We start from the raw sequence: 12,193 nt of genomic DNA on the forward strand, positions 1-12,193 counted from the left end.
TCTATTAATAGAAGCAGTGTCTGTTATGTCAGGTAAAAGAAATCCAAGGACCCTTAAGCACACTTCACTTAAAAGTGTTTTGTCTTCTGTGTCTGTGCTGTTACCAATGGGGACATGGGGTGGCTGTTTTCATTGGATACTTTAGGTACTATAAAGCCTCTGAGGTAACCAATTTGGGGTCTTAAGCTGCAACACCAGTTTAGCTTGCATTTAGTGTAAGGTGCCATCTCGCTAGAGGTGTTGAAGCACATGCTAGGAACGGCAGCCTGGAGAATGCCGAAGAGGCTGATTGACAATTAAGTTGCCTCATAGCTCTCATTAAAGAGGCTGCATGGGATTTTGGTGGGTCGTGCTTCAATTAACAACCTCTCCTATCAGCGACCAGCTGAACGGGAGTAAGGAAGTTATTGTTGAGGATTTAGAACACTACTTAAAGCCCTGCACCGCTTTCAGTCTTCACATGCGGCTGGAGATCAACTGTCTACACTACATTGAAGATGATTTTTGAGCCACGTTGGGAGACATTCTGGGACGCTTTGTCCATACATCACCAATATTCTATCAACATTTTTCCTGGAAATTTTCTCAGGACTTCACCTAAAAAGAGCGAGTGATGTGCTACACTACCTTTTTGGACATCTTATAGCAGTTACCAGGAGAAAGGGTGCTTGGTCATGGGCATCTTGCTAGGGTCCCTCTTGGTCTATGAGAGGAGATGAGACCATGCAGAGTAGCTCTAGCTACTGCAAGGGAGAGGGTCAGAAGGGCTATCAGCAGAAAACCCTGTCTCCCCCCCCAATGGTCCTCAGAGCACTACTGCATTCATATGACCCAAGATCAGTGCATGAGCATGCTGAGCTTTACCAAGGAGGTCATCACAGAGATCTGTGGCCTTGTGGAACAAAGTCTCGGATTTCACAGCACAGCCAGGACTGCATTTCCTGTGGCAATCAAGGTCAAAGTAGCACTTAATTTTTATGCTACTGGAACATTCCAGGCTGTCACAGGTGATAGAAACTACATATCCCAATCCTCTGTGCGCTTCTGCCCAAGGAAGGTCACTGCAGCTCTATACGCTCTGAGGAATGGCTGTATATCATTCCCTATTGCCAGAGAAGACCAGAGGCAGAGAGCTCTAGAATTCAACAGGATTGCAACATTCCCATGGTCCAGGGCGCCATTGACTGTACACATGTGGCCAAGGGGACTCTGGCCTAGTGGTAATGTTAGTGGACTAGTAATCCAGAGGCCCTGACTAATGCTCTGGGGACACTAGTTCAAATCCCACCATGGCAGCTGGTAGAATTTAAATTCAATTAATTAATAAATTTAATTAAAAGCTAGTCTTTGTAAAGGTGACCATGAAACTACTGGATTTTCGTAAAAACAATCTGGTTCACTAATTTCCTATAGGGAAGGAAATCTGCTGTACTTACCCAGTTTGGTCTACATATAACGCCAGACCCACAGTAATGTGGTTGACTCTTAAATGCCTTCTGAAATGGACTAGCAAGCCACTCAGTTGTACCAAACTGCTACAGAAAAGTCAAAAAAGAATAAATCTAGACAAACCACCCAGCATCGACCTAGGTATGGGAAATGGCAACAGCACACCCTGCAATGCCGTCCTTACAAATATCTGGGGACTTTTGCTAAAATTGCGAGAGCTGTCTCACAAACTAGTCAAGCAACAGCCTGACACAGACCTACTCACCGAATTATACCTTACAGCCAATGTCCCAGACTCCTCCATCACCATCCCAACCAGAGGTGATAGAACAGTGGTATACAGGAGGGAGGAAGTTCCCTGGGAGTTTTCAACATTGACCCCGGACCCTATGAAGTCTCATGGCATCAGGTCAAACATGGGCAAGGAAACCTTCTGCTGACTATCACCCGCTGCCCTCCCTCAGCTGATGAATCAATACTCTTCCTTGTTGAACACCACTTGGAAGAAGCACTGATGGGAGCAAGGGCACAGAATGTACTCTGGGTGGGGGGACTTCAATGCCTATCACCAAGAGTGGCTCGGTAGCACCACTACTGACTGAGTTGTCTGAGTCCTGAATGACCTATCTGCCAGACTGTGCCTGTGGAAGGTGGTGAGGAAACCAATAAGAGGGAAAAACCTGCTTGACCTCGCCTTCACCAGTCTACCCATCACAGATATATCTGTCCATAAAAGTATTGGTAGGAGTGACCACCGACAGTCCTAAAGTCCCGTCTTCGCATTGAGGGTACCGTGTGGCATTACCATTGTGCTAATCGGTATAGATTCAGAACAGATCTAGAAGCTCAAAACTGGGCATCCATGAGGCGCTGTGGGCCATCAACAGCAGCCAAAATGTATTCAACCCCAATCTGTAACCTCATGGCCCGGCATATCCCTCACTCTACCATTATCATCAAGCCAGGTGATCAACTTTGATTCAATAAGGAGTGCAGGAGAGCATGCCGGGAACAGCAGCAGGCATACAAGGTGCCAACCTAGTGATGCTGCAACATGCATGCTGAATAGTGGAAGCAGCATGCAATAGGCAGAGCTCAGCAATCCCGCAACCAACAGATCAGAACAAAGTCCTGCAGTCCTGCCTCATCCAGTCATGAATGATTTTTTTTTTTTTATTTAGAGATACAGCACTGAAACAGGCCCTTCGGCCCACCGAGTCTGTGCCGACCAACAACCACCCATTTATACTAACCCTACATTAATCCCATATTCCCTACCACCTACCTACACTAGGGGCAATTTACAACGGCCAATTTACCTATCACCTGCAAGTCTTTGGCTGTGGGAGGAAACTGGAGCACTCGGCGAAAACCCACGCGGTCATGGAGAACTTGCAAACTCCACACAGGCAGTACCCAGAATCGAACCCGGGTCCCTGGAGCTGTGAGGCTGCGGTGCTAACCACTGCAATTAAACAACTAACTGGAGGAGGAGGCTCCACAACCATCCCCATCTTCAACGATGGAGGAGCCCAGCCCATCAGTGCAAAAGACAAGGCATCTATCTTCAGCCAGAAGTGCCAAGTGGATGATCCATCTCGGCCTCCTCCTGAAGTTCCCAGCGTCCCAGATGCCAGTCTTCAGCCAATCCGATTCACTCCACATGATATCAAGAAATGGCTGAAGGCACTGGATACAGCAAAGGCTATGGGCCCTGACAACATTCCGGCAAAAGTACTTAAGATTTGCGCTCCAGAACTAGCCGCGCCTCTCAGCAAGCTGTTCCAGTACAGCTACAACACTGGCATCTGCCCAGCAATGTGGAAAATTGCCCAGTTATGTCTTGTGCACAAAAAGCAGACCTCATCACAGCCTTTGTCCAAACATGGACAAAAGAGCTGAACGCAAGAGGTGAGGTGAGAGTGGCTGCCCTTGACATCAAGGCAGCATTTGACTGAGTATGGCATCAAGGAGCCCCAGAAAAACTGGAGGCAATGGGAATCGGGAAAAACTCTCCGCTGGTTGGAGTCATACCTAGCTCAAAGGAAGATGATTGTGATTGTTGAAGGTCAATCATCTCAGTCCTAGGACATTACTGCAGGAGTTCCTCAGGGTGGAGCTGCTTCATCAATGACTTTCCCTCCATCATAAGGTCAGAAGTGGGGATGTTTGCTGATGGTTGCCCAGTGTTCAGAACTATTTGCGACTCCTCAAATACTGAAGCAGTCCATGCCTACATGCAGCAAAATCTGGACAACATTTGGGCTTGGGCTGATAAGTGGTATGTAACATTTGTGCACACAAATGCCAGGCAATGACCATCTCCAACAAAAGAAAATCTAATCTATCCCCTTGACATTCAATGGTATTACCATTGCTGAATTCCCCCACCATCAACATCCTGGGGGTTACCATTGACCAGAAACTTAGCTGGACCAGCCATATAAATGCTGTGGCTGCAAGAGCATGCTGAAGGCTGGAAATTCTGTGGCGAGTAACTCACCTGACTCCCCAAGGCCTGTCCACCATCTACAAGGCACAAGCCAGGAGTGTGATGGAACACTCTCCATTTGCCTGGACGAGTGCAGCTGTAACAGCACTTAAGACAGTCAATACCATCCAGGACAAAACCGTCCGATTGACCATCACCCCATCCGCCACTTCAAACATTCACTCCTTCCACCACCAGTGGCAGTATTGTGTACCATATATAAGATACATTGCAGAAACTCACCACACCTCCTTCGACAGCACCTTCCAAAACCCACAACCTCTACCACCTAGAAGGACAAGGGCAGCAGACGCTCTCCCAGCGCCTCCCAGCCACAAACCATCCTGACTTGGAATGAAATCATTGTTCCTTCATTGTCGCTGGGTCAAAGCCTGGAACTCCCTGCCGAACAGCACTGTGGGTGTACCTACACCAGATTAGCTGCAGTGGTTCAAGAAAGTGACTTTCCACCACCTTCTCAAGGGCAATTAGGGTTGGGCAACAAATGCTGGCCTTGCCAGCGACACACATCCTGTGAAAGAATAAAAAAAAGTGAGCGCCTTATTGGGCGGCACAGTGGCGCAGTGGTTAGCACCGCAGCCTCACAGCTCCAGGGACCTGGGTTCGATTCTGGGTACTGTCTGTGCGGAGTTTGCAAGTTCTCCCTGTGACCGCGTGGGTTTTCGCCGGGTGCTCCGGTTTCCTCCCACAGCCAAAGACTTGCAGGTGATAGGTAAATTGGCTGTTGTAAATTGCCCCTAGTGTAGGTAGGTGGTAGGGAATATGGGATTACAGTAGGGTTAGTATAAATGGGTGGTTGTTGGTCGGCACAGACTCGGTGGGCCGAAGGGCCTGTTTCAGTGCTGTATCTCTAAATAAATAAATAAACTCGGGTATTCAGGAAGGGACTCTATTGCCTTATTGAGCAGCTCATGTACAACCACTGACAGGGCATCGTGCAGGAGAATATCTGCTATCCAGGGAACTGCCAGGATGCATTTATAATGAGGATCGTCATCTGTCCCACAGGTTTTAGAGTTCCATGCAATGTGCATGGCTGGCTATAGGTAACAAAGAATACCCTCTGATGGCATAGCTCATGACTCCCTTGAGAAACCCCCAGACACCAGCTGAGCACTCATACAATGAGTGCCACTCAGCCACAGGAATATCATTGAGCAAACTATTGGGGTCCTCAAGCAGAGGTTTACACGCCCTGACTGAACCTGAGGGACAGTAGCTACCATCTATTTAAAGAGCTCTTTTGAGACAGTTCGTCTACTGTCAGACTCCAGAGCACTGTGCCACTTGCTTTACTTTTCATGACTGAGGATTCATCAAGAGGTTCATCATTTGCACTCAATCTTTTCAACCTCTTCCCCTTGAAGACAACAATCGAAAAGACAACAAGTTCTACCACTATCCAGTTACCCTATTCAATCTTTTAACTGTAGCCGAAGTAATCATTGGGAACATATGAGCAGAAAATATTAAACCTTTTGCCCTGGTGCTTACCCTTAATAGCTATCCCATAAGTGTGCTTGCCTACTCTGATGCTTCTACAAAGTGCAACCCGAGTGGCGGCGGCAGCAGCAGGTGAGGTGGATGGCTGCTGAAATTCTGAAGAGGGCAGTTCTTCTAGTACGCCTTAGAGGCTGTGAGCCATGATGGCCCTGCCTCAGACTGTATGATTTCAGTATGGGCTTAGCAGTCTGGGCCAAATAGCTAACAGGCAACTGTGAGGGCACTGATGGAGTTGGGGGTGGGGGGGTCATGGAAGAGAGAAGTAATGCTGGCATCTGGACAGAGGCCGGTAGGTTCCTGCTCCATGATTGTCACGTCACTACCTTAGGCCTCTGGTCAGCCAACCCAGTGATTTGCTGGAGGACAGATCTCTGGGCATACTGCAAGCCCCTTTCAACCGAGGAGCCCAGAACCACCATGGCAGCTGCCTGAACTTCTATTGCATCACTTTGCCATTCCATGGAAGTTACAAATCATCCAGTTGAAGGTGTTTAGGCTTCCATTTCTGCACTTCGTCGTTCTGTGGGAGCGGCAATCTGTTGTTCACAGGTTGTTGACTGGAATTGGCCAGCTTTTCCACCCTGAAGAGGATGGGTGTCAGGCTCTGTGTCAAGCCATGGACCAAGCTGGAGGTGCACTCCTACATCTCCCAGCCACAACCGGTAAGATTTCAGGCAGGCTGTCCATTGTACCAAGCATTTGGTTTGTCGGACCATCAGCCGTCTTCTGAAAATTGGTTCTGTAAGCTCCTCATCTGACCCTTGTACAGGAGAACTAGTACGCAACCTTGCCATCTCCATCCCTGAAAGGTGGCGCCTATGGTGTTCCTCCCACCATGCATGGTTGCTACCCAATAGTACCCGGGTGCATGTCACTGACCATCTCTGTCCTAACCTACCCTCCAAGTTTCGCGTGGTGCTGATCTCCGAGCTGGTGCCTGCCACAGTGGTAGCGATTGATGCAGTGCATTTTTCCTCGCTCTCCTCTTCATCCAAGAGACAAGGTGATTCTTGCTCCTCTTCGACTAGCTGCACAAGGTGAGCTGGATCTAGTTGCTGGAAGCCTACACTGATGAGGCTAAAAGAGTTGGCAAGCGGCGTGTGTGCCCACTGTAGGAGGATGTGCATGAAGAGACCATTTTGGAGCTTGAGAGTGAGTACAGGTGTGGGATATTGGGGATCAGGAATTGTTCTGGATCTGTGATAATGCTGGATTGGCCACATACCTCTAAATGATATGCCTTCTGCTTGACCTCTGGCCACAGCATCTCACTCCACTGCATTCCTCTTCCCCGGTCAGGTCTGTTGCTGCTTGTGTGTTATTGTGTTCCAGAAGAGAGTGGTGATTGTGAACGAGTCTGTTGATGGGTGTTTTTGTGTCTGATGCTTCACGTGGGTAAAGAGCAATGTGTCTGAACTGAGTAGTACTTGTGGGGGTGTGTGAATGTCAGTGTGTGGTTAGCTGGCAGATGAATTTGCTAAGGTGGGGATGCAGTTATTGAACAATGTGTTTGTGAGATTGGAATATATCTTGTCCAGTAATGCCAAAAGTTAAATTTCTTGTGGCACTGGGGCCAGTGCTCCTGGCTGTCACCTCCTCCCACATGTGCCGCATTAGCTGTCTGTGACTTCCTTTCCTCACCCCCCACCCCCACCGATGCACGCCTGTGGATACAGGGCATTCCTCCTCTTCTGGACCTCATCCGCTAAGAACCTCAGTGCAGTGACCGAGAGCTTGTGTGCCCTCTTGGTTTCTGAGCCATCTAGCAGCAGTTGCTTTTCTGCCAGCCAGCGCACTCCACAGCTTCAGTGGACTGCTCCAGGGAAATTGCATCTGATCAGTACTTGAGTGATAAATGAGCAGTTGTATGTTTTAGTGCTTGCGGGCATGTTTAAATCATAGATATAATCATTTAGCCCCAAAATTACGTGAAAAATCCATACTTTCAAACAGGTGTGTCTTATTAGCATAGCACCCCTTTAGTGCTTCACCCTTAGTGCTTTCACCAAAAGTAGCCCCCCAGGATCTTTTTAAGTTGGTTTTCATAGTGGTCATAATAGGGACAATGCCTTCATGATTTCCCCTTCCAAGGATACACAAATGTGACCTTTTGTTTATGTTTTGAGACTGCACATAATATTTCTTTGTTTTTTGTTTAAGTAGTTATTTTTAATATTGCTGAGCCATGTTAATTGTGAAAAATGTAACTTTTCCAAAGAAATATTACAATTGGTGAACTTTAAAGAACCAGAAGTGATTTTTAAAAACATTGAAATTGTCTATTCCTCAAAAATTAGAATACAGTTCCATCTCCTTCAGTCAACACTGCCAAAAACAGAACATCTAGTCCATCATCTCATGACCATTTACCTGATTTTGCTGTGTGTAATTGGGTTGTTGTGTTTCCTACATAACAGCAGTTGCTATACTTGATAGTCGTGAAGTGAACATGCTAAATAAACATGTCATTTTTTCATTTGAACTGTTTATAACTATACTGGAGTTGTCGATGTGTGATCTTTTTGTTTCACTAGAAACTTTGGCCATCCTCTTGAGATGCATTAACATCCAAACTTTTTTTGTGCAAAAGTAATGAGTAAAACTTGTATCTTATTGTTTCTATTTGTAAACCTGTGAGTACAAAAATGTACTTGTGTTGGTGAAGTGGTTTATGTTTTGATGTGTCTTTATGGGATGAGACTTTAGTTAAACTGTTATGTTGAAAATAACTGCTTGAAACACCTGGAAAATGCTGCCACTTTGCTATAAGCAGTTTTCTACAATAACAATGCTAATGATTTTTTTCAAAGAAAATCATATGCTTGATATGCTCAATTGTTAGTTACTTAACAAATCTCATTCTTCAGTAACTGGATGAATCTGCGCGATGCAGAGACAGGAAAAGTTTTGTGGCAAGGCACTGAAGATCTCTCATTACCTGGAGTGGAGCATGAAGGTACTGTAATCATATGTTTCATACACAGGTCAGTGGGTTATCGTTGGTATTACAATTGGAAAATCTAGGCTATGGCATAAATCAGAAACATGGTGGGTTCCCATTGGATTTAATTTTAGACCACTTATGACAGCATCTTAAACAAGTCAAGATGTTTGTTATTCAATCTTAATTACTTGAGTAAAAGTCAGATTCAACAAGCTCTTGTATGTCCTCTATATGTTGAAGTTTGGTTCATATTTGGGGTGGTTACAGGTTTTTATACTAGATCTACTTTTGCCATCTTTTACATTCTGCGTATCACATTTTTCAAAAGTTGTTTTTAATTTTCCATCTATGATCCTTCACATTCTCTAAAAAGGTGAGCATACCAAATGATTTATGACTGTGCTTTCTCCATATGACTAACTTTTGTTGGTCGTTCTCTTGTCGCAGTCACTTGCAGTTATGCTGCCACTTGAGTGAGAGACAATTGGAGTAATTTAACCCCCAAAACTGGGTGAGTTTGGGTCCGGATGGGAAGTTAAAATGTTGCAAATCTGAAACAGGAGCTCAACACACCTCGTACTCCTCCCCACTTCAGGTTTTAACAGTGGTGGGACAAGGACCTTGTGACCAACTGTTCTCGGGAGGCAAGTTGGTTGTTGAAAGCTTCATTTTAATAGGATTTCTGTTTTTAACACATGTTGATCAGGCCTCAGGAAACCCAGCAGCTAAAATGAAGTGATAAGGGTGGGATCCATTGGGTAAGGCCATTTACAGCACTGCTTGTGGGCCAGGAGAACAGGAGTATTTCTTCCAGGCAAACAAGCTGGCCTGTAATAAAGTATTCTGGGGGGCCAAGCCTGCCAATCAGGCTGGCTTGCAAGCGGGGAATCTTTTCAGACTTCAGAATTTCTCGACCATATCTACTCGCCCAGCTCCAAAATCTTGCCACAATGTATGCCAAAGCCTATGTTTCTGAATCAGCCTGCTAGCGGCTTTAAATTTTGTTCAAAAATTGCTGTCTCACAATCGTTACTTAAGATGTTTCTTGCATAAGCATCATTCTGCAGCTTGCCAGATTTCCCTCAGATTCACAAAATCAATCCTTAAAGAATGTATGTTTCATACATTATTCAGAGAAAGAGAGGCAAGCACAGTAAGCCTTAGAAATCTGATAATACTTAGCCAGGCATACTGAACGCACAGCATCACTGATTGATGCCATGGACTTGATAACTTCAGTCAATACTGGGATTCACTGACTTTGGCATTGAGTTAGTGCTGAAACTGAAAAATGATCTGTAACAGCTCTTGCTGTGTTCTATATGAATCAGGGGCAAATTACACCCTATACCTCCCATGAGATTACTAGAAGTCCAGTAACATGGGACTTCCCTCCAGTAGATTGAACCTGTGTTTAGAGGTCCCAGCACTATGTACCCTTTGAACTATACTCACAACCCTACTCTGGAGTGATGGTTAAGTATGCCTACTTTCACGCATATGGTCAATGTTTGCACCATCTTCACTGAGAACATTTCCCTGTGAGACATCCACAGATTACTTTTGGGGAGGAGAATATGAGGTACAGGGGAATGTTGCAATATTTTCCAGATAAATTGCTCAGGAAGCACAGAACTTGCTGTATGGTAAATTCATGGTATTGATTAACACTAAAAGCCATGGTGCGAGCTGTAATGCTACAGACTGGAACCGCACAATCAGAGAAGATTCAAGGGTCCATTCTGAACATCTCCCTATGTACAGATGATTTGGAGCAGGACTTCTGTTTATGTTTATCCCTCACGTCCTGGTGATACATTGGCAAACTAGGCTTCTGCATGCACACAAGCATTTAACATAGAAATTGGTTAGCCTCCCAATCTGCAGCATCCATAACCTTTAGCTCGTACAAAATTCCGCTGTAGGTATCCCACACCAAGTCCCGCTATGCTTACTGACTATGTCTGCTCCACGTGCCTCAATATCTCAAATTTTAATTCTATTCTTATGTTCAAATTCCTTCATGGCATTACCCCTCCATATCTCTGTTACCTTCTCCAACCCTATAACCCCCTTGGAACTCTGCATTCCTCCATCACTGACCTCTTTTCTGTATCCCAAAATCCACCCCTTCCCCACCACTACCATTGGCAGTTGTACTTTCCTCTACCTTCCTCTCCTTCAAGATCTTTTCTTAAAATCCACATCTTTAAGAGCATAAGAAATAGGAGCAGGCCTTATGACCTCTGCCATTTAATAAGATCATGACTGATCTATTTCAGCTACACTTTCCTGCTTAATCCCCATATCCTTTAATTCCCTTAATATCCAAATATCTGTCGATCTCTGACTGAATGATTCAACGGCTGAGCATCCAAAGCTCCTAAGGCCAGTGGCCAACCATTTTTCCCTTGAATCTGAAGAAGTAGAAACAGGCTTAGAAGTAGAATCAGACAATTAGAACAGAGGAAACTTGAATTAGAAAAGAGAGAGGAGGAGAGGGAAAAAGAAAGAGTCTTCCAAAAGGAACGTGAAGAGAATGAAAGACAGGCGAGAGAAAGAATATTCCAGAAAGAATGTGAAGAAAGAAAGTCGAAGTGGTTTCAGTTAACTAGGGAGCAACAGAGTAACCCCAGTGAAAACATGGCCAATATGGAGGAGCTGGGTACAAGGTTGCTTAAACTCGCTCAATTAATTCCAAAATTCAATGAGGAAGATGTGGAAGAATTTTTTGTGTCTTTTGAGAAAATAGCCAGCTGAGACCTGGTCTCTTTTTTAATACAAAGCAAGCTAATTAGAAAAGCCCATGAGGTTTATTTCTTGTTGCCAGATGAGAGTTCATCAAATTATGAACTGACCAAAAATGCTATCCTTGGGGCATTTGAATTAGTACCTGAAACCTATTGCCAAAAGTTTAGAACCCTCAAAAAGCAAGCTAATCAAACTTATCTGGAGTTTGAAAGGAGTAAGTAGCTGGCTTTTGACCAGTGGCTGAAGGCTCTTAAAATACAGCTCAGCTATGAGACTCTCAGAGGAGTAATCCTGTTACAGGAATTTAAAAATTCTCTCCCACTCTCAATAAAGACCCATGTTGAGGAGTAGCAGGTTCAAGGAGCCCGACGAGCAGCCGTTCTGACCGAGGAGTTTGCTTTAATTTACAAATTGGTTTCCCAGGGGAGAACATTTCCTAATCACCCCCACAAACCCGAAAAGGACAAAGGGTGGGAAGGTGATATCTGCCCAGGCAGTCCTGGGAGAGAAAGAAAAGCAGGAGACACTGGGCACTCCTCCAGCCAAAAAGGAAGGTGCTGTGAGCAAGAATGAGACCCGGAGACCTGTGTGCTTCCATTGTAATAAAGCAAGGCATATAAAAGCTGGCTGCTGGAAACTACAGGGGAAACTGGTAGGGTTAATCAGGGCACACCTGCTCAGTGAAGACGGGACCCTGATGGAAAACACAGAGCAAGCTGTGGCTTTAACTGCAGTAAGAGTGCAACCCAGGAAGCAAGAAAAATTGATATGATTCCTGAAGGTTATCAGGGTTTTGTGTCTGAAGGGAAAGTAACCCCATACCCCTTGAGTGGGGCAAGCAAACCCATAATGATTCTCAGGGACACAGGTGCGACAAGATCCCCTTTACTGGGAAAAGGCCTGACCTTTCCCCCAGAGAGTGCAGTGAACACCAAAATGGTGATGAATGGTATTGGAGAGCAGTGTATGCCGGTGCACCTGGAGTGCGACCTAGTTTCAGGACCGGTGACCGTAGGGATTGTCCCAAGTTTTCC

The 12,193-nt window shown here is 45.4% G+C and overlaps 1 protein-coding gene across 2 annotated transcripts in view; it reads left to right on the forward strand.

Annotated features, from left to right (window-relative positions):
- pde6d (phosphodiesterase 6D, cGMP-specific, rod, delta) overlaps nt 1–12,193 on the forward strand; it is a 74,714-nt gene that overhangs the window by 16,527 nt on the left and 45,994 nt on the right. For both annotated transcript variants that reach the window (XM_068042259.1, XM_068042260.1), the window contains exon 2: nt 8,332–8,420. In XM_068042259.1, the coding sequence (XP_067898360.1) occupies nt 8,332–8,420 (89 nt within the window). The remainder of the gene's footprint in view (nt 1–8,331; nt 8,421–12,193) is intronic.

This window comes from Heterodontus francisci, chromosome 11, assembly GCF_036365525.1.
Source record: "Heterodontus francisci isolate sHetFra1 chromosome 11, sHetFra1.hap1, whole genome shotgun sequence".
NCBI lineage: Eukaryota > Metazoa > Chordata > Chondrichthyes > Heterodontiformes > Heterodontidae > Heterodontus > Heterodontus francisci.